Source organism: Euprymna scolopes, chromosome 15 (assembly GCF_053919585.1).
Source record: "Euprymna scolopes isolate OS-2025 chromosome 15, ASM5391958v1, whole genome shotgun sequence".
NCBI classification, from domain to species: domain Eukaryota; kingdom Metazoa; phylum Mollusca; class Cephalopoda; order Sepiida; family Sepiolidae; genus Euprymna; species Euprymna scolopes.
The window spans coordinates 99,038,047-99,061,887 of record NC_136496.1 but is presented as its reverse complement, the minus strand read 5'-3'; the positions used below and the strand labels follow the sequence as shown (position 1 = coordinate 99,061,887).

The 23,841-nt window shown below is 33.3% G+C and overlaps 1 protein-coding gene across 16 annotated transcripts in view; it reads right to left on the bottom strand.

The window, feature by feature from the left end:
- LOC145294027 (uncharacterized) overlaps positions 1–23,841 on the bottom strand; it is a 234,371-nt gene that overhangs the window by 28,968 nt on the left and 181,562 nt on the right. For all 16 annotated transcript variants that reach the window (XM_080140995.1, XM_080140998.1, XM_080141007.1 and 13 more), the window contains 6 exons: positions 22,769–22,782; positions 22,191–22,284; positions 18,642–18,752; positions 15,472–15,587; positions 8,723–8,864; positions 2,148–2,249 (listed from right to left, as the gene is read on the bottom strand). In XM_080140995.1, coding sequence (XP_079997121.1) covers positions 2,148–2,249; positions 8,723–8,864; positions 15,472–15,587; positions 18,642–18,752; positions 22,191–22,284; positions 22,769–22,782 — 579 coding nt within the window. The remainder of the gene's footprint in view (positions 1–2,147; positions 2,250–8,722; positions 8,865–15,471; positions 15,588–18,641; positions 18,753–22,190; positions 22,285–22,768; positions 22,783–23,841) is intronic.

Below are 23,841 nucleotides of genomic sequence, written 5' to 3'. Positions count from 1 at the left end.
GCAAAGTAAGAATAAATAAAAATAAATAAAATTTTATCAGCTGTTTTTATAATGATAAAACAAAACAAAAAAAAAAGATAGGAAAAAAATGTGTGAGCAATGGATTGTGATACTATAAACATAATACCTCCCTCCAAAGATCTACGAAAATGGAAGGAAATGATTCAATAACAAAGCAGAAGTATAGGAATTGAGATTAGTAAAAAGACAATGTGGAGGGAGGAAGACTTTTTAAAGTCTTGAGACAGGAAGATGCTTCACGGTCAACTAGGAATGATTGATAGGGTAAGAGCAGAAATAATCAATTTCTGTGAATCAGGTGTGGCAGTGACTAAGACAAAAGGATCAGATATAGGATTTCCGATTTTGAGTGATTAAATTTAGGAGTCAGAGTTAGTTGGATGGACAATTTTTCAGTTTGGTACAGTTGACAATAGTTGGAGGTTCCCTCTGAACAACTGCAAATATGAAAACTTTTTTAAATTATGATCAGAAAATTAAAATCAGCAAGGAAAATAACTCATACAACTAAAATTTTATTTTATTTTTATGAATAAGTGAAAAAATGCAAATAAATAAAAATTAAAAACTGACTGCTTTATTCTGGATAGGTAAAAGTGTTAGTATAAATCTTATAAAAAAAAAAAAAAAAAAAAAAAAAATTCCGAACACTCTCAGCAACTTCAGCATTCAAACATAATAGAATTAAATTCTTTAACCTAAATATTTTTAAAATGTGAAAACGAAGATTTTTTTAAAAAATTTATTTTTTATTTATTTTTTTATTATTATTCAATATTAAATTTTGTTAAGCTGAGTTATCGATATGATTGAGGTGGTATTGAACTTAGGCAGTTAGATGTGCTTTTACAAAGGATTTTCTTTACAGAGTGAGGGACTTGTCACTTGGGTATAGGATTTGTGGTATAGATTCATTTTAGCATAATTATTGAAATTTTTCTTAGTTGGCTTTAAAATTCCAGCCTGGTGGCTGTACCTCTCTTTGAGAGGTGCAGTTTTGTGGTATTATGGGGAAGTGGTCACTACCATAATTATCTTCATTTACTTTCCAGTTATAATCAGTGAATAAAGTAGGATCACAAATCATGTCTAGCAGTATCATGCCTAGCAGTATAAATACCTGTTCATGGATGAAGATATGTGTGTTGTTTCTTGTATAGGCACATCTGGTTTTCCTCTATTATAGATTCTATGATTTTACGTCTTTGGTTTGTTATTCTGCTACCTATAATTCATTACGACTATTAAAATCTCCCATCAGAATGAAGGGGCTTAGAAGTTGTTTAATAAGTTGTCTTTTATCGTATCATTAGAGAACATAAGGTTATTTTCTTGTGGAGGGTAGCTGTTATTGCTATTGCTTGCATGTCTGTCTGTAATTTTATTTCTTTGTGCGCTATTTATTATTAATTATTACAGTCGCACCACCTGATGCTTTATCTCCTTGTTTGCTTGTATAGCTGTATATAGTGCGATTTTTAATATTAATTTTGTCATGCTCTTTTAGAAAAATTTCCTCTAAGCAGATAACTCCTGGAAATTGGTTTGAAATGAGCAGTGTTGAAATTATTTTGTTTTTCATGTTTTATTTAGATTTTTAATTTTTGTTCTTCAGTAACTATTGTTTCCTCCATGTTTTCTGTCTTTAGTTTGCTGTCTTCGATTTGTTTTAGTTCAGGGTTATTCTTGGGGATCTCTGTTTTTAGGTCTCTCGTTTTGGATATTTTTGAAGAGGATAGTGCTTACGTTTGCTGGTGGATTTGCTTTCATCTTCGTTATGATTGGGATCCTTTAAATTACATATTTCACATTCTATGTTGTTTGCAGGCTTTTCTCTACTTGAAGCATCTCACTGGAACTGGTATATAGATAAGTCAACTTTTGCTATTGTATATTCTATTTTGATCTCTTTAGGAATTGATGGAGTACTGAATGTTAATATATATGTTTGTAGGTATAGTCTAGGCAAGATTGGCACATTTTTTTTTTTATCACTCTGAACTGTACTATCTAAAAAAAAAAAAAAATATTTTGCTGAAATATCACTGGTTTCAAAATCCCAACCACATATTCATTCTGAAATGTTCTGGGTTTTATAGCATTTTTTCAAAGTTCTAAATACTTACTTTCTCTTCCTTATGTACTGTATGATGATTTCGGTCATCCTGTTCAACGGGGGTAAGACTTGAAAGATATTTCTCTAAAGCTTCTTTGTACTTTTTGTCTGCCTAAAAATTCAGAAAAAAAATATTGTCTGCATTAAAACTAAAATTATAAATATTTTCACATCATTCATCTTCTGTTTAAAAAAAAAAAAAAAACAACTAATTTTTGTGAGATATTTTTTAGACTGATATGTAAAAATCAACAATTCCCCCACTAACCAACAATCACGAGGTTGTCTCCTCAGCAACCGACAAGGCTAACATGCTTGCCAGTCGGTTTGCCTCAAACTCCACACTGGACCCTTCCAACCACCCCCTAACTGACTTTCCTATGCGGACAGACGCCACACTAGACGATCTGAAAATCACCCCTGCTCAGGTGCATGCTATCATAAAAAACCTTGACACCTCAAAAGCATGTGGACCCGATCTTATCCCAGCTGTGCTATTAAAAAAGTGCTCAGCCGAAGTAGCTCCAGTTCTCTCCAAACTCTACAACAAATGTCTTAATGAAGCTTACTTTCCGGGCTGTTGGAAAACTGCTTCTGTTGTACCAGTATTCAAGAATTCTGGCGAAAGGACAGACCCATCAAATTATCGCCCCATTAGCCTCCTCCCACTTTTTGCCAAAATATTTGAGACCATAATTAACCATGCTCTAGTCCATCATCTTACAGATGCTAAACTACTGACTGACAAACAATATGGATTTAGACAAGCCCGTTCCACAGCAGACATCCTCACTGTGATCTCTGAACGTATATAACATTCACTGGACAAAGCAGGGGAAGGCAGAGCGGTAGCTCTAGATATATCTAAGGCTTTTGACAGAGTATGGCATGAGGGTCTCCTCAGTAAAATCAGATCATACGGTATCACTGGTAGAATACTTAACATAATTAAATCCTTCTTAGATAAGAGAAAAATCCAGGTAGTCCTCGACGGTCGCACATCTAAACAATATGATATAAATGCGGGAGTGCCCCAGGGTTCTATCCTTGGACCTCTGTTGTTCCTAATATTCATAAATGACCTCCCCGACAACATTGCCTCTGAGATGGGTATATATGCTGATGACACTACACTCTATGGCAGACACGACAGGAAGACGAATGAACACATTTCTAAAGAAATGGCAGAAACACTAGAGGAAGACCTCCAATCTGTAGTGGAATGGGGACAAAAGTGGTTGGTAGCGTTCAATGCTGCCAAGACTAAACTAGTTTCATTCAATAATTACAAGAAACCCTCTCTACCACCCATAGCAATGGCCAACGACTCTTTATCTGAGAGTCAATCTTTCAAACTCCTTGGCCTAACGTTCACAGGAAACATGAGTTGGAACAATTACATTGAAGGCATTGCCAGGCCGCTGCAAGAAAGGTAGGCTCTCTCTACCGTGCTAGAAAACTACTAACACCCGAAAGTATCCTGTACCTCTATAAGGCCACCATTCGCCCATGTATGGAGTATTGCTGCCACATCTGGGCTGGTGCATCTGCTACTAGTCTCTCGCTCCTTGACAAGGTTCAAAAGAGAGTCGCAAACCTGATAGGCCCTGAACTGGCATCTAAGCTTCAGCCTCTGTCCCATCGACGAAATGTTGCATCCCTCTGCCTTTTCTACAAGTATTTTAGTGGTGAATGCTCTGACGAACTGCAATCACTTGTGCCCCCACGACGCGAGCACCCTCGACAAACCCGACAGGCTACTAGATCCCACCCCCACACTGTAGAGGTCCCTAGATGTAAAAGATCTTTTTACTCCAATAGTTTCTTCCCCAGAACCGCAAGACTCTGGAATTCCATTCCAGGTCCCTGCTTCCCCAACAGTACTGACGTGCAGAAGTTCAAGTGTAACGTGAACCGACACCTTGCTGCCCAAATCCCTACATAGTACCCCAGTAGTTGTTGCCCCTGATAGTAGCCCCCTACACCAAAGTGGCAATTTGCCTCGTTTGGGGTGAAAATGTAATAAAAAAAATAAAATAAAAAAATAAAAATATTTTCCAGTATATTCCAGGAAATAATAATCATAAAAATAATTCCATCTTGTTCAGTTATATTTAAAATCTACATTTATAAATCTCAGGTTCTAACTATAAATGGAAGACCAAAAAGGTTGTGATTGAAGAAATTCTCAAAATGAGATAAAACACTTTTCCTAAAAAGTATACATTATTAAAAACATAAGAGGGGAGAGATAGAGAAAGGGTTAGAAAGAGAAAGAGAGACAGTAGAGTGAGAGGAGATAGGTGAGAGATTAAAAAAGGGGAGAGAAAGAGAAATTGAAGAAAACAAAGAGAATAGAACAGAGAAAAGGAAAAAGAAATAGGATGTAAGAAGATAGAGAGAGTAGAAGGAGAGAGGAGCATAAAGGGAGGTGAAGGGAGAGAGGAGCAGAAAGGAAGGTAAAGGTAAAGGAGTAGAAAGGGAAGTAGAGAAAAAATGTTGCACTTATTCATTTAACTTTTGCCATAATATTTACGAAATACATTCATATAAAAATATTGTGCAAGTATAAAAGAAAAAAGGGAAAAAAGAAAAGGAAAGTAAAAATGGAGAAGAAAAAAGTAAAAATAGGGGGAAAAAAAAGGAAAAATACTAAATAGTTGATTGATTGATTGGTTTTATGGCATATCAACCTATGTGGTCATTTAATGCCAGAGTCTTTTATATACATTAATAGTTATAGGTTTTATGTATGCATCTGGTGTTCAGTGTCTATGTTTATATAGTTAGATAAGGTATTTTTTTTTTTTTTTTTTTTTAATTTTGGTGAGTAACCCTGCTATCTTCAGATATTTGAGAAGAGTAGTTGGGTCTACATGAGTGAATATGTCTTTTACAGTTTTTTCATTATATAGATTCAGTCGGTTTGTTTTCAAGTCTTCGCATCTTGTTAATATGCGATTTACTGTGTATGGTTCCTGGCAGAGTGTGTAAAGTGGGGCTTCTTTTTTGAGTAGGTAGGAATGTGTTATAGAGGTATGACCTATTCGGAGTCTTGTTATTATAACTTCCTGCTTTCTGGTCATTCTTTTGTTTGGTTTCTGTTTTCCTATGGTTTTCTGGATTTGGTATAGCTTGTTTCTAGTGCAGGAGTTCCACGACTCTTGCCATGTGTTTTTAATATATTTGTTAATGATTTGTTTTAGATCGGTATGGGGGATCTTATCATTGGTTATGGTCAAATTTAGTGCTGCTTTTGCTGCTTTGTCAGCTCTATCATTACCCTTTATGTTGATACTAGCGGGGGTACCCGGCGTTGTCCGGGTGTTTGGAGGTGTGTGTGGTGCTGAATAAAAAAGAAACCAGTGTATTAGTAAAATGTGTGATATTTTGGTTTGGGTTATTATCCGATGTTAATTTAGTCCAGCATAAATTTTGGAATTTTTTCCAATCAGTCTTCTGTAAGTTCCATTGGGGTATTTTGTTTTCTGGCATTGGATCATTGTTTTCAAGTGTAATGGGAAAGTGGTCACTTCCATATGGCTCTTCTAGTACATTCCATTTCAAATCCAAGGCAAGTGTTGAATCACACAATGTTAAATCAATTGATGTGAATGTACCAGTTCCTGGTAATAAGGGTTTTATCATTAAAGAGGTATAGATTTTCGTTATTATATTTTCTATAATTTTTCCCATTTTGCTTGTTTTTTTCACTTCCCCATATCTCATTATGGCTGTTTAAGTCTCCCATAATGATGTATGGCTTTGGAAGTTGCTGTATTAGTTTGCTCAGATCTGTTTCTGAGATGCTTTCAGTGGGGGGTATGTATAGTGAGCAAATGTTGTTGGTTTTGTGGAGTGTTACTTTTATTGCAGTAGCCTGTAGTTTAGTATTAAGTTGTATTTGACTTTGGAATATGTCATTTCTAATAAGGATTGATGTACCTCCACAGGCTCTGAGTCCAGTATTGTGTATATAGTTATACTGATTGTAATTTTTAATTTTTATATTGTCATCCAATTTCATAAAGGTTTCTTGAAGACAGACTACTACTGGAAGAAAGTTATCGAGTAGAATAGTGAGCTCATTTAGGTTTGCCTTTAGACCATGACAATTCCACTGGATTATATTATTTGTTTCATTTCTATCTGGTATGATTGTGTGTGTCATGTTTTGTATTTTAGTTTGTTATTTGGGTGTTTTGGATTTAGTTATCATTATGTTTGCCTTAGGCCCTCGGCAGTCCCATTGAATGATAGTTTGAGTTTTTTTTATTGTCGTCTGTCATTTTATTTGTCTGGGGGTGTTTTGTCTTTTACCTCCATCTCCTCCAGTGTTCTATTTTGTTTCCTCCTCTTGAGGTTGATTGGGATCTAGATCTTGGTTTGTTAATTGTTTTTTCTTTAGTTTTCGTTTTATTAGGTGATAGTGTTGTTTTCATTTGGTGAGTTTTTTCTTTTTCTTTGTTTGATTTAATTTGAGTTTTTTGGTTTGTTGGTTCTGTTTTTTTTGTTTTTTTGTTGTACTCTCTTTTGTAGACTGATTATTTCCAGAGTTCAGGATTAGTGTTTTAATTTCTTTCATTAGGTCTTTCATCTCTTTTATCAATTGAGATAGTTCTTCAGTTTTTATTTCTGGAGAATTTTTTGTATAGCTTTGAAAACTTTGATTTGTGTTTATTTTACCATTCTTGGTTATTTCTGAGTATCTTGCATTCATAATTTTCCTGGCTTCCAAGAAAGTTATATTTTTGGTGTACTTTATTGTTGTTATTTCTTTTTCTTTTAGCCATGTTTTGCATCCTTTGAAGTCAGCTGAATGGTTTTCACTACAGTTTGAGCATTTGGAGTCTTTTTTGCAGTCACTATGTTTTGAGTTTTCACCACATCTTACACAGATTGGTGATTTGGTGCATTTCGATTGGTGATGTCCAAATTGTTGACAATTGTAGCACCTTAGAGGGTATTTTTCAACGTTCACTTTTAGGTATCCAATTTTAATCTCACTTGGGGGATTTGTGGAGTCAAAGGAGAGTATATATGTATTTGTCAATATAGTTTCTCCATTTCGTTTTATTCTTATTCTTTTTACTTCTGTAACACTTTGGGATGATAGATTAGATAAAATTTCCTCAGTCGAGCAATTTGATAGTTCGCTGAATCTAATGACTCCTTTTGAGGAGTTTAGGTATGGGTGGGGATAAGTTTTAATTTTGATATTGTTAAAGGTTTGCCATTTGAGAATTTCTTTAGCTTGTGTTTTTTGTTTCAATTTGATAAGTATGGTGTTATTTTGCAGTCGTTTTATCATTTTGGGTTTTATTTTTGGAGAGAAAATTTTTTCCATTGTAAAAGGTGAAATTTTATTCATTTCATTTTTTTCAAGTATTTCCATTACTAAAAATACTGAGTTTTCTTTGATTGAGCATTTCTGTTCATCCTCTGAACTTGAAATGTCGGAAACATATGAAAAGCTTCTTTTTTTTTTTTTTTTTTTGGGGGGGGGGGGGGGTAATAAAAGCCATAATCAAAATAAGATTGTTTTTTCATCATCTTTGCTCCCCACCCACCTCGGAGCCCTATATGGGAAGTGTCTGGGGGGAAACCCATTCGCCCAGGCTCAACAAGGATACAAAGATGATATACTCGATTTGATTTACGTGATATCATTCATGAGCACCTGTTTTCCTTTGATGTTACTATGGGATACGAAGTAATTTAAAGGGTTTGCAGCAATGTCATAGATATTTCACTTCGTCGATTGACCCTCAGCCACCGCTTTCCACCATATATTAGGAAATAGTTATTTGTGGGGAAAGGATAGGCATATTGTGTTAATGATATGTTTATGGGGTGGGGCTTGACATGACCAGCCGATTGATCAGATCAGGCCCTTCCGACCGCCCGGCCCGTCTAGCCCAGTAAGGGCCAAAGTGGTTGTTGGGAAGTGGAGGTACTAAAACCTGACCTCCAAGTCCCTCAACCACCAGGATCCCGTCCTAAAAGTGTTACGGGTCGCTGCCTACGGCCAACAGGTAGCCCCATTGAAGGACTTCTACTCTCTTCGGGGAGGGGGGGGGTAGTCGGCATAAAAGACAAAAAAGGAAAGGAATATAGAGAAGAAAAAAAAGGAATATAGAGAAAACAGAAAAGTAGAGTAAAAAAGGAAAAAAAAAAAAACAAAGTACAAAAAAGAAAAACAGTACAAAAAAAAAAGAAAAACAGTACAAAAAAAAAAAACAGTACAGAAAAAAAAAGAAAAACAGTACAGAAAAAAAAAGAAAAACTACAAAAAAGAAAAACAGTACAAAAAAAAGAAAAACAGTACAAAAAAAAGAAAAACAGTACAAAAAAAAGAAAAACAGTACAAAAAAATAGAGTAAAAAAAACAGAATAGCAAAAAAGAAAAGAAAATGGAGAAAAAAAGGAAAAGAAAACAGAAAAAAAAACAGAAAAAAGAAAAAGAGAACAGAAAAAAGGGATAGAAAAAAGAAAAAGGAATAGAAAATAAAGAGGAAAAGGAAAAATGGAGAAACAAAAAAAAATATGGGAAAGCAAAAAGCAAGAAAGGAGAAGAAATCTTACCTCTAGATACTGCTGGTTATATTTTTCTTTTACTTCATCTGGTATTTTTTTGTAATCAGCAGCCATAAGCTTTAACTTCTGAGTGTATGGCACATTAGGATAAAGTTCATTTCCGCTTTGCAAAAAATACCCAAACCCATTTCTGTGATAAAAAAGAGAAAAAAAAAAATGTCAATGTCAAAAAAAAAAAAAAAAAAGGTCCTTCTTTAACAATACCATAAGTCCGAGTGGCAATATGAAAATTAATAAAAGTTTTTCTTTTTTTTTAATCGGCTACTTTCTCTGAATTTTCTATTATGTTTTAGGGACCATAAAGTTAAATTTCACTCAATTAATCAAGTATTTATTAAAAGCAAAATAAAAGATTAAAAGAAAATTTTTAAAAGCAAATAGAAATTACGTTTGAACACACCTGTTCTACTGGGGATATTGAGCACTTTTTGATTACTATATGCTACTCCCTATCCTGGGAATGCCAAGTACATTTTCTTGTATAAAACTGTATAACAAGACATATTGAGATTGTTTTCTAGGTTTACAAAACAAGTTCAATAGCTTAGAGACCTAGGGCCTATCTCTCTGATATTAAGGATAGAAAGTGGCATATAGTAATCAAAAAAGTGCTCAATATCCTAAGTAGAGCAGGTGGGTTCAAACGTAATTTCTATTTGCTTTTAAAAAATACTTGATTAATTGAGTGAAATTTAACTTTATTGTCCCTACAACTGTTGGAGACGCACCTCCGTCGGCTTAATGGACTATCTCATGACGTCAATTCCTCAGGCGACATCACTTCCAGTATGGAGTACCGGTGCCCGGCAGTCTAAGGTTGGCACGCGACCAAGCAGGTCGGTTGTACACGCCCAACCATTGAGGAATGGTATTACTCAACTCACTTTGCCTGTAATATGTGAATACATGTTTCGTTCCTAAAAATCCTGTGTTCCTTTCGTTTATTACCATTTAACCCCATAACAACTGGCGACGACAGATTCGACTTTCACACAGGTTAATTCCACAAAAAAAATTCTATTTCACTTAAAAAGAACTTCAGATTTACAAGCTAAGAAGTCAGCCGGCAATTACGTTCTAAAAACAAAAGCCTAAAAACAAAAACAAAAAAGAAAACAACAAAAAAAAAAGAACAGAAACGAACACAAGGCAAAGTTATTGCCGCAATTGTAAGTAATCTTTTTGTCTCTAAATTTAAATTGAAAAGAACTGTACGAAACGCATTTTTGTAATGTTTAAAAATTAATTTGGTTGCCTATTGAAAGAAGAAAGAAAAAAAAGAGAAAAATGTTGACCCAATTTTCACCGCAAGGACAATTCTAGTGTAACTAGTCGACTGTTTATTCGTATGCAAATTTTAACATTTTTTCAAATGAAGTGAAAATTTTTTTTGCCTCTGTTTTGGTCTGCAAACTTCATGCAATATTTTAATGGGAGAGAAGAAAGATACTTTTTAATTGAGTGGAATTTTCTGAAATATTCTATTTTTAACTGTCGGTTCTGAAGTGAAAAACTTTTTTCTTCCATTTTGGTTAACTGCCAGACAATTCCACAATTATTTTTATTCTTTTGTAACTGTATTGTATTACAGTACATTTCTTTTTTTGTTTTTTGGTTAGCAAGTAAATAAAAAATGTTTTGTCCACTCTCATATTAGGTTATCCCTAAGGTTTTTACCAAGAAGTAAGGGATATATTGCTCCCTCCTCATACACACACACACTAAAGGAAAGGACATTTTCTGTTTTTTTATTATTTTATCTTTATGGAAATTAATTTTTTTATTGTGCATTTAGAAAAGATGGATGTTAAAGCAGTATTAATGCAGCTAATCAAGGCTCAGCTAGATCAGCAGCAGAAAGCTGAGGAAAATTTAAAAGAACGTGATAAACAGCTCCAGTTACAATTTCAAGAGTGGCAACAAGCGTTGGAAGAAAGAATGCTCCTTCAACAACAGAGACAAGAAGAACTATTGTTAAAAATATTCGATAGAACGGAACACAGAGACAACAGTTTTGCTTTTTCCCAAAGTACAATATGGAACGCTATAGAAACGTTCAACTACCAACCGGAGGTGAATGGGACGTTTGATGCTTTCTATCAGAGATATGAGGGCCTATTTACCGTGGATTGTCAAGAGTGGAGCAACGCTAAGAAAGTTCGCCTACCTGTGAGGAAATTAGGGACCACAGAACATAGCAAGTTTGTGGATTATATTATAATTTATTATACAATACCTGTTCACACTGAAACACTTATCACAATATTCTGTGGATCTATATTAAAAATACTTGTTAAACTTTGTGGCATATATTTCCATTTTATGGAGGTCAGGCGCGAACGAACACCCCATAATTTTATTATACCATATTTCTTCAAACTGAAACATAATTATCAAAGTATACTTACGCAGATAGATATAAAAGTCTTTATTAAAGTTTGTGCCTATTTCCATTCTATAGAGGCCAGGCGCGAACGCAGACCCCACAATTTTATTATACCATCCCTATTTAAGTTAAAACATACTTATCAAAGTATTATTATGTACATCTATATCAAAAACACTTGTAAACCTTTTTTTTTTAATTTTTTATTTCCATACTTTGTGGACCAGGCGCGTACACAGACCCCACAATTTTAATGAATCATCATTATGCCAGATCAAAAATACCCATTCCTAGCTATCATTATATGTGATCAGTTTTCTATAATAGTCAATCATATAGGAGCCTATTCGTGACCAGACACACACACACAGACGTTCAGCTTTATATTATAAATAATATTGTAAATCGCGATACATTCAGACAGTTGGCAAGATGGGTCAGGGGTAAGGGACTTAGGCTCATTACCGTGGGGTCCCGATTTCGAATCTCGCTATATTCAGCCACTCTGATGAGTCATTGACGACGAAACATGTGTCAGTGAATAATTACATTTTAAAAATAATATATATACCGCTCCCCATGTGGGGGTATCAAATTGGTTAAAGGGAAAATTATTCCCAGCTCGCATTTAGGTAAAAATGCACTTTCGGAAATAATTGAATTCATTCAAAACATATCACTAAAACCAAAACAAACAACATTTATATATATAAGATGGTATCTTAAACACTAAAGCATCCCTGGGGGTAAAAATACTTCAGTCTTCTCTCCTGTAAGATCTCAATTATATCTTGAATAAGTAAGTTTTTATGAATCATATGACACCTAACAATTTGCATTCATTTTCACCAGCCTCTGAGTTGGTTGGTACTTGTACACCATTCAATGAAAAACGTGTAAGACAAAATAATTTAAAAACAAAAAATATATTTTTTTATTTATTTTTTTTTTTATTACATTTTCACCTCAAACAAGGCAAATTGCCACTTTGGTGTAGGGGGCTACTATCAGGGGCAACAACTACTGTGGTACTATGTAGGGATTTGGGCAGCAAGATGTCGGTTCACGTTACACTTGAACTTTTGCACGTCAGTACTGTTGGGGAAGCAGGGACCTGGAATGGAATTTCAGAGTCTAGCGGTTCTAGGGAAGAAACTATTGGAGTAAAAAGATCTTTTACATCTAGGGATCTCTACAGTGTGGGGGTGGGATTTAGCAGCCTGTCGGGTTTGTCGAGGGTGCTCACGTCGTGGGGGCACAAGTGTCTGCAGTTCATCAGAGCATTCACCACTAAAATACTTGTAGAAAAGGCAGAGGGATGCAATATTTCGTTGATGGGTCAAAGGCTGAAGCTTAGATGCCAGTTCAGGGCCTATCAGGTTTGCGACTCTCTTTTGAACCTTGTCAAGGAGCGAGAGACTAGTAGCAGATGCACCAGCCCAGATGTGGCAGCAATACTCCATACATGGGCGAATGGTGGCCTTATAGATTCATGTTTTGATAATGCCTTATTCACTGTAATTAATTTAGGAGACTAAAATAGGATGAGGGATTAGAGATGGACAGATAGAGAGAAAGATATATAGATAGAAAAGAGAAAGTGAGAGGAAAATAGAGAAAGAGAAGGAGATAGAGGGATTGAGAGATAGACAGAGAGAGGGGGGAGTTAGAAACAGAGAGGGAGCGAGGCAGAGGTAAGGAGAGAAGGGGAGAGAGATAGAGGGAGTTAGAGAGAGAGAGAGAGAGAAAGAGAGAAAGAAAGGGGTTCAAATAGAGATGGAGAGGGTGATATAGAGAAAAAGATAGAGAGATAGACGGAGAGAGATATTAAGAGAGGAAGAGAAAGAGGGGGAGAGAAACAGAGGGTGAACTACACTTCACTGTTTTTTTTTCCTCGATCAGTAGAGGAGAAATCTTTTGAAACTGAGGCAATTTTTATTTTTGTTACTATCCAGAGTACTCTATTTTTTTTCTTCGGGAGTTAGATTTTCCACACATAAGAAACCAACCAGGTTATCTGTACTTTCACCTAACAATTTAATAAACAAAAAGATATTGTAAAACTTGAATTTAACATGAAAATACTATTTTTAAAAATAGCATGGTAACATAAGTGCATAAGTGCCACTTTATTTTAAATATTAATTTTCTAAAGGATTGTTTGAATAAATCAACAATGAATTAAATTTTAAGTGTTGTGTAATTATTTTCTCAGCGTTAGGCTCGGCTTTCACCAGTGCATGACATCAACAGCCAGATAAAACCGAGCGTTGCCGATGAAATAATAACAACGCTATGTGAAAGAAAAAGGTGAAGTAAAATTTTAAATGTAGAAACATCAAAAGAAAAAAAAAAAAAAAAAAAACAGAAAATTTTTTTAAAAAACCTATCGTTCATTTATATTTCTTATTAAATGTTTGTCGAAAATGTCATTTCTTTTTATCAAATAAATAAATTTTAAGCAATTTTTGCAATAAATAATAGCAACTTCATTAATTTTTACGATTTGCTCCAGCGTATTATAAACACCCCAACCTTCCCATGTTAAAAACGGCTTTTAGAATACCCCCCCCACCTCTCCATGTTAAGAACAGCTTTTGTTTTGGGGGAATCCGAAAGACGTTTTTAACATGGGGAGGTTAGGGTGTTTATAATACGCTGGGGCAAGTCGTAAACCAGCAACTTTCTTGTTAAAGTATTTTTTTTTTATAGTTTAGAAAAAGTGAAAAACTTTTTTGTGTCTTTTTTTTTTTTACAAGCATTTATGTAAACAACAAACAAAACTGGTGTATATATTGCCGAATCCTGGCAAGTACTTTTTTTTTTTATTATTATTTTTTTATGCCAGGGGGGAACAAGTATCCACCGATCCAATTGTTTGTTTCTTTCTTTTTTCTCTCTTACAATTGCTATCTGAATTCTCATCTAATGCTCGGGGCACGCGTACGCGCGTCAAGTTGAAACTCAACACACGCCATTGTAATTGGCTGGTCACCATCTTACGTCAAGTGGCAACTAAACCAGAGCTATGGACATCATGTTCCGGAGAAATCAGAGTTGAACGCTGAGTTACATCTGGTTCATTAAATGCATAAGTACAAATTATTTTATTGTTAGTTATGCTTTATTTCTTGAATTTAACAATTTCTGCTTTATTCTTTTAACGATTGTTAAAAAAAAGTGTTTTATATGCACGTGTAGTCAGAATCATAATTTTTTGTCATTTCAAAATAATCGACCGAAAAGAAATGATGTCGAAGTTTTTTTTTTTTTTTTTTTAATATGGTAATATTTTTTCCTTTTTAATATTTAAAAATACAGTTAGATTAGATACAATCACTGTTGCAAAATATGACGGTAAACAGGCCTGTAGTTTTCTAGTTTATTTAAGCTGAACAAACCAGACGTTTCATTTCATGACCGATCATTTGCACTGGAAGTATCCGAACGGGGACCAGACGTGATGTGTCAGGTGTTCTGGTTTGAATAAGCGGAGTTAAGTTTTATGAATTGGGTCTGAGACACCGAGAAAGAGAGATGGACTATGTCTTGTGAAGCATCTTCCTTTAAGCAAGCTCGGTTGCTCAGGATAGTTGAAGAAGCTCCCAGCAGAAACAGGTATGTCGTCTACATTATATATCTTATACGCAAGCAAGCACTAACAACACTAGCCAAGTCACAGGCTGTTAAGATTAGGACACAAGGACAACAGTCTGTTATATACCACAAACATACATATGATCTGTTATAAGAACACAACAGACATTTATTTCGTGCCACGTACAAACACAACACATATACGATTTAATGCTATAAACAACATGAGATCACACATTTACCAGTGCTACCGATGTTGGAATCAAACAACTTTGGACTGGCACAACGAGCTAACGATCACAGCCTGTGCAGTGAATGTATTAATAACATGAAGGGACTTTATATCTGTAGAAATATTTTCATGAAGTAGACTAGTTAGATTCTGGGTGGTCAACTTATATCAGAGATACTTCCCATTCCTTAGCTGGCTCCCAATTCAAATCTGTCGATTCCCATCCACTGCAATCATGCAACCTAGTGCATGTTTACAGTGTTAGTTTTGTGTATGCATGTAGTTCTCACATTAAAATCTGAATACTTTACAGTTTATGAGTGCAGTAGGTTCACCTTTTCAAAGTATATAGATGTAAGTCAACGCTATATGGTCAATACACGTTTGAGTAGAAACAGCAATTGTCTCTTCTTTCACTTAGTATTCATGGTCTTCTAAAACATTCCAAAGAAAACTAATACCAAAAGAGCCAATAGCTTTTTTTTTTGTGTTTTAAGACTAAAATGAAAAGTTTTATTTTACCGTGGTGGTGGATCAGGTAAACCAGCTAATCTGTCTTTGATTAACCATTCAGATTTATTAAGAGTTGCTTTGGAAGCGAGCAATGGTTCTACTTTCCTACAAATTTCCAATGTTGCCTGAAATGAAAGGAAGAAGTGTTTGAGAATCATCAATATAATAAGAATGGACGGGCGTGTGTCCGGTTCGCTTCAGTAATCACATATGAAAATGTTATTTTTACGTGCAGAGAAAGACCAGCTTAATCTTAATAATGACTATTAATAATAAGAAAAGAAATAATTATTAAGAAGGAGAGGCTTTAACTAATAATGAAAAGGAAATAATAATCATGTATGCAAATTTAATTCATTTTTAACAAAGTTAAGACTTAATCTTAATAACTGATAATAAAATGTAAAAATAAAGTAACATGGTTGGAACAAGAATGAAATTACAATACACTCTTGCTTATTAGACTTATTGTTAATAAAAAAAACTTCCAAGTTTTCAAATTTACTTTCCATCCATCCATCCATCCATAGCCTCGAGCCTCTAAGAGGCATAGGCCATCCACAACTTTGTAGATGCTTTTGTAGCGACTGAGTTCTTTTTTACGGGGTGAGGGTGCTGGCCCCACGCCCAACCTTCCCAGAAGGTACATACAGCACGTAGCCTTCCCAAATGGTCACCAATCTGGTACTGGCCAGGCTCAATGTTGCTTAACTTCTGTGATCTGGCGAGAACCGGTGTGTCAACGTGATTATGCCATACACAAATTTACTTTGGTGATTTCTATTCTGAATTTAATTTAGTCTTCTTGTAATTGATTAGTTTTGTTGTCCTTTGGTTTAATAATTTTTGCCTTTTTCTTATTAGTTTCGTTTTAATAATTTCACGTAGCAAATAAGAATTAAATTTCAAATTGATATTAAAAGGGTGAAGCCAGTTAGTTTGTAATGTTTTTCTCTGAAATCATTTTCCAATAGAAGAAAACAACCCTCCTAAATATATATAGATCATCCATTAATTTTAAGTCAAAACAACATTTTTAGAAATGGATTTCTTATCAATATCTAGTAATTATTTAATTAGCAACTCATATTAGGAAAAACGTTAAAACTATAATCATTGACTAATTTCTAAAAAAACAAATATATATTTTTTAAATTCTTCCTATGTATACACTCTGCATTTATTGAAATGTAGGGTTTTACATTGTGAATAAAAAAGTTGCATTTGCGAGTGATTTTTCAAACTGGTGACAAGAAATGTTTAAGTGCTCATCTTTTGGTGATTTTCAATAAAGAAAAAAAATTCTTCTAAAGTTCATTATCGAGTGAAAAATGTCTTTCAACTTTTATTTTTTTTATAAGTCTAATTATTTAAACAATCAAAGTTTTAATAGAATATACTCCTTTATTTATTTATTTTTTAAATGAAGGCTGTTTAAAAAAAAACACCTGAAAAAATTTTAATGTTTATACCTTCAAGTCTCAACATAAAATTCAGCACATCTTTCATATTACACTTATTTTAAAAAAATATATACAGAAAAATCTTTATGGTGTATGTATTCATCATGGAACGAAAGTGTCATATCCAAAAATCATGTGGGTGTGGCTAGTAACCTTTCTATTTGGCTAATAAAGGAAAATATTTAGTTGTCAAAGGTCAACAAAGATAAATTTGTCCGTAGAATTCTGAAATGAGCCAAATGTTAGAGTGATTGGTGCGAAATATGGCAGATAAAAAATAAAATATGTGAAAACTTATCAGTGAAAAAATATATTAGTGTACACCAAAAATTACGGAAAATAAAGTATTTAATAAAAGAATAAAATTATTTTACATGTCTGAATTTTTTTAGATGTAGACCAATTATTTGCATTATTTGGATTTTTCAGACTACTGTTCTCATCTTGAGTGTCATTTTAACACTTTGGTTGACTTCTTTCAGGTGTATTTTATTAAATTTTGAACGAAACCTTTTATTTAATCCACAGAGGTAGCAGACTCGTGATATCAGCCATGACTGGGTAAAAGTCCTAAGTAATATGCAATTGTATGTTTAAGTGTAGCTCACATTGAAGATTGAACCTTCAATCTCCAAGTGTAAATTTTACAAGTGAATTTTACCAAGTACTCTAACTGCTATGCATGGGTCCTTACAGACAATTCTAGTATGAATTTTAGGAGCCTTAAATCTATTTTGTTTTCTAAATGTACAATCTTACTACTTATTATATATTACTATTAATTTACTATTTGGAGTCAACAAACTACAAACAATATTAGCATCATAGAAGATTATCTCTTTTCTTTTTCCATATAAGGAAGTCATACACCTTGTCTGTTGCCTCAGAAAAGTAAATTTTATTGCTTTATTAAAATTCTCCTCACTTATTTTCCATAATTTTTGGTGTACACTAATATTTTTCACTGATAAGTAAGCATAATCATAAATCTTCCTATTATTTTATTTTTAACTGCCATAATTTTCATGTATTTGAATATAAATTTAAAAAAAAACAAAAAACAAAACAACCTATACAAACTAAAAGGTGTTGAGCTTTGAGTAAGTCGATCAAGAAGTGTGCCTTCATTAGTTCCAGCATTAGGATTTTCAATGATGGACTACGAATAGTAAATTAATTTTATTGCTTTATTAAAATTCTCCTCACTTATTTTTTTTCATAATTGTTGGTGTATACTAGAGGTCTTTAAAGTTTTCGGACAAGGGATTATATTCCCGACTTTTTAAAGCTACATGGGCCAAAATTTTTTTTAAATGATTAGACGTGTTTTACACGGTTTTGCCCATTAGTTTTGATTTTTAGTAAAACTGATTCTCCAAAACCCCATTCTTTTAATTATTTTATGAACAAGAAAAACTACCATATTATTTTCGTACATTTCCATTTAAAAAAAAATTTTTTATGAATATTTTCACGTTTACCATAAGAGCTCTGCAGACTGGATTAAAGACTTTGGCAGGCCATAGTTTGGAGACCCTTGGTGTACACTAATATTTTTCACTGACAAGCACGTATATCTATAAGTTATTTTATTTTGAACGGCCATATTTTGCATTGATCTGATATACATACGCACAGAGTTGTCCGTGTCTACGCTTCAGTGGCAACATACCTTGTTTGGAGTAAACAAAAAGAAATTTTTTTTTTAATTCTTACCAAATATTTTGGTCTTTCAGCAAGGGCAAGATCCAAATATTTCAATTTCTTTTGATCTGACAATTTACACCATTTTCTTGCTATCTTGTTTAACCTTTTAATTGGTCGGTGCTGTAAAAAAACAAAAAAACTTGTAATTCTTGTGTAATAAATCGGAACTTTTTATCAGGTCTAAAGTATTGGATAAACACCTAGTGGGAAGAAACAATACCTGGATCTTTGACATGGACATATAGTTATCCGGAAGTATAAGTAATTTGATACAAATAAAATAAAAAAAATATTTTGTACTATGGTAGTGATTTATGTTAAAATATTCATCAAACAAAGGGAGAGGGAGTTTACCTAAAACCAAATGCCGTGGTGAGTCCTGGTGATATATGAACTTAATATTTAAAAAAAACTTTGATGTATGTACAAGTAACAGAGCGAAAAAGTCATTCCAGAAGTACCATAAATTGATAAGTAGTTTTATTTTTTAACTAAGAAAATAAAATTTTATGAATAAGCAGAAAGGAACTGTCTTGCGTCGCAATCTGAAAAAAAAAAAAAAAAAAAAAAAAAATTTTGAAGTGCAGATAAGTCCACAGTAATTTAAACTTGTGAAATCAGCCTTGTAATGCTAATGATTTAACATTAATCACTAAAAGGCATAAGTTTTGATTTTGTACTAAAAAGAAACAAAAAAAAAAACTACTTGATCAATTTATGATTTTTGTGATTTCATAATGGGTATGCACATCAAAGAATTTTTCTGCAATTTAGTATGTTTTAAAATAGGTTTAATTTAAAAAAAAGCACAATTTTTTTTATTCATGAAATTATATCTATGTAAAATCAGCAAATATATACCAAACTAAAATGATGATCAAGCTCAATGTAATTACAGAGCATAAAACAAACGACAGAAGTCTATATTCCAAATTTCATGATGTTGAACATTTTACAATTTATTCCTTTAATTATGTTGACATTTACAATTCTCGACAGCAACTGCTTGTAGCACAAGGATTTGTATGAAATTGATGGCAGCTGTCATGAATTTTGATGCTTTTTTCTTTTCTTTTTTACACAAAACAAAAAATGAAAAAGAAAAATGAAGGAAAAGGAATGGAAGAAATGAGAAAATGGCTTCAGTACAAAAAATTGCGCTTGGTGATGAATGATTATCATTTTAACTTTGAAGCATGGTTTCACAAAAATATGGATAGATTAAATGAATGTTAGATACATTTTAATCTTTCACTTTTATACACTGATGAAGCCTCCTCACATATGTCAGTGATATTTTGTATATCATAAAAATACATTCCTGAAATCGTCAGAAACAATTGTTTATGAATAAAGTATTTTTGAAGGAAATACAGAACGTTTCTCTGAATGACTATAGTTTCGATGCCTCCATTCAGTCTAGAAAGACAAAGGATACCCCCACCCCCCATAGGGGCAGCTGCATGTATAATTTTGAGACAAAGATTGCGCAAGCCTCAAACACACGTCTGCTGAATCGGCACTTTTTGAGTTCAGTGGCAAGGAGAAGCCCAGGACAACTGGAAACAATGCCAGGATAAGCAGAGAGCACATACACCACCTGAAACTCCCAAATGGTCACCCATTTAGTACTGACCAGGTTCAATCTTGCTTAATTTTGGTGATCCAGTGAGAACTGGTGTGTCAACATAACTATGGTTTATACAATGTTAAATTAAGATATCTAATTGTACACTATTTGTTAGATATTGACTGGACAATGCTGGGTAACCTGGTCGATTATCATTATAAGAAAATAAAGCAATTCAATAACATAGACCGTTTAGTCAGGAATTTAAGCAGATTAAATAAACAAAGTTGATTTAGGAATATCAAAATAAATTGGAATTTGAGTAAACATAGATTCTAGCTTATGTGAACGACATGTAATTTAGTCTGCTTTTCTGACATAATATTTATAGATCAAGTTGATGAGTTGGAGAGAAATGCATTAGTCAACAGATGTGTGAACGAACCTGCTGGAAGCGGACAGAGGAACAAGTAAAAATGTAGAGGTGGAATTAGCATGCCAATCCCTGACAAATTAATCCATAAGACAAATAAAACCAATGTAAAATCTTGTTGCTATAGCGTTCTTTTAGGAGTTTGGACCAATAAGAAGGTATGTGATTCGTTTGGTCGGAGACAAGCAGACATATCATTTGATTGTAAAAAGCTGTCTATACATGTATTAAATGTATTTGTGAAGAAGCAGCCGCACAATGAACAGTTTAGACGATTGACACAAAAAATACAAACACAAATATATACAAGACACATATATACAACCACCAGCTATCTGCAGCATAAATCTTTCTGCTAATTTAAATTACACACACACACATATGTAAGCAAAAGGTATTCATATTATTTGGATCCATTGGACTACTGTTCTCATCTTGAGTGTGATTTTCACAACGTTTCAGTCAATGTAACCTCAGATCTTCTTCAGGTGGATCTTGTCAACCTTAGAATGTTGACAGAATTTCGAACGGAACCCTTTATTTACTTCACGGGGGTAGCATGCTCTTGTTCCACCAGCCGTGACTGGACAAAGATCCTAAGTAAATTAAAAATTGCATTTTTCATACTGAGAATTGAACCTTCAACCTTCAGGTGAGTATCACTTTACAACTGATTTTTCCAAGTACTCTAACCACTGTGCAAAGGATTCCATTCGAATTTCTGTCCAAATTCCCGAGTTCAACAAGATACACATGAAGAAGGTCGGAGGTCACATCGATCGAAATGTAAAAATCACACTCAAGATGAGAACAGTAGTCCAATGAATCCAAATAATATTCAGAAACGCCAAGCAAAAGGTAAAATGATTTATGGACAAATCATTCACTTAGTCTCCAAGAATTCAACATCAACAATCAATCAGTGTATAATCGTTTCTCAAACAATACAAATTTTTTTATTTGAAATATGTCTTATCACCGGAATTAGACACCAAATAGAACATTTAAACATATGATTAACACCAAAATAAGGATATCAAAAGATTATATAGCAAATCAAGTTTTTAGGCTAAGGCTGTAAAAAGTACAAATACTATTTAAACAAAAGGTTACAATATGTTTACAAGCTATTTATATTTCAAGACCGTAACAAAGTGGAAAACAAAATAAAAAACACTGATCAAAGATGGCTTATCATGAGAAATCTAAAGAATTTAAATCATAAATAAAAAAAATCTAGGGGAAAAAAAAAATAAATAAATAAAATAAATAAAAATTAAGTGTCTATAAAAATAATATATAATATTGATGATAATAAAGATAGTGTAGAATAATGCAAATATGATGCTAAAGTAATAGTTATAATAAAAGATAAGGTGATAAATTAATAGAATAAAATTATTATAAAAAATATCCTGTGGGACATATCATTATTTGATTCTCATGAGCTTATTTTTCTTTTTAAATTACTATGTCACAAAAATTATTATGTATTATAGGCAATGCTAGCTAGATAAAACTCATACATATAAAAAGAAAAAGGAAAAACACTTACGTCTGGATATTTTTGTGAAATTTTGTGATAGTTTTCATTTGAAAAAATTTTTAAAGGTGTAATAGGTCTCACATTTTTATTCTCTCCTAAAAATCTGAAATCAAAATATAACAAAATCATTAACACACAATTGTGTATTTTTTTGTTTTAATTTTTTTTTTTACATGAAAAAAAAAAAAAAAAAAAAAAATCAAGAGGTGTGAGAAGGCAAAAAGAAGAGCGAGAGGAGGAGGAAAGTAGGAGGAAGAGAGAGAAAAAGAAGGAGGAGGAGAAAGAAAAAGGAAGAGGAGAAAGAAAAAGAAGGAAGAGGAGAAAGAAAAAGAAGGAAGAGGAGAAAGAAAAAGAAGGAAGAGAAGAAAGAAAAAGAAGGAAGAGGAGAAAGAAAAAGAAGGAAGAGGAGAAAGAAAAAGGAAGAGGAGAAAGAAAAAAAGGAGGAGGAGAAAGAGAGAGGATAAAGAAAAAGGAGGAGGAGAAATAGGAACAAGGAAGAGAGAGGATTAAAGAATCAGGATAGAATGAGAATGAGGAAGAGAAATAAGATAGAGGAAAGAAAAAAAAAAAGAATATTTTATACTTACACTACTGGATTGTTCTAGAAAAAAAGTAAAGAATAAGAAATTAAAGCAAATTATCGGAAAAGATAACTTAATAATAATACAGGGTGACAAAAAAACAGAGGACATTCAATTGTTTTTCTGGGCATTTTACAGTCAATGGAGAAAAAAAGGCTAAAGACCCTAGTGTTTTGGTGTGATGTTTTGAATATAATAAACTAGTTATGACCAAAGTTTCATTTCATTTGGACAAAACACTAAGAAATGGGGCCTAATTAGAGTTAGGGTTCGTTATTTTTGGGGTCACCCTGTACACAAAACCATTTTTAAATTTAAAATTGAGATAAAGACGCATCACACAATAAATCACAGGCCTAATTCATAACAGCCATTTTTTAGGCAAAACTTTATCCATCAAGAAGGAGACCAAGTCTAATGCTTCTCTAACAGTTCAATGATGTTTTAAATTTGAATTTGGTCTCAAAATATGTTTCTGTTTCCAACATCACTCCATTTTTTTTTAAAGACAGAATATTCTTTTGAGGTCTGAAAACAGCTAGTAATTACTGGAAGCCTTATCAGGATAAGTGCGTGGGTGCAAAAGCAATTCAAAATACAATTTGTGTAGTTTTACCATCACTGCGATCAACTTGTGATAGAGTATTTCATTGGTGAAAAACACTTTTTTCTTTGTCATCTGTGGTCAATTTTTGATGATTTCTTTAAACACACCATAATATCTATTGATGGCTTTTCTTTTCTCAAGATATTCGATGAAAAATATCTTGCACATCCCAAATACAAAGCTTAAAATATTGCATGTTAGTATTTGCATGTTTGGTTGCTTTGGAGAACTTTCACCTGCTGCTCTCTTTTCAGCCGACTGCAAAGAGAAGTCGTAGATCCAGGTTTCAACCATTGTCAAATATTTATGCAAAAATTCTTTTGTTGCGTTCTAACAAGACAACAGAATGGGCACCTTGTGAACATAAGAAGCCAAAGGGAAGACCAAGAACGAGATAGAGGGACGACCTAATACAACACATGCATCCCACATGGCAGTCGATAACTTCTGACAGAGATAGATGGCTTAAATC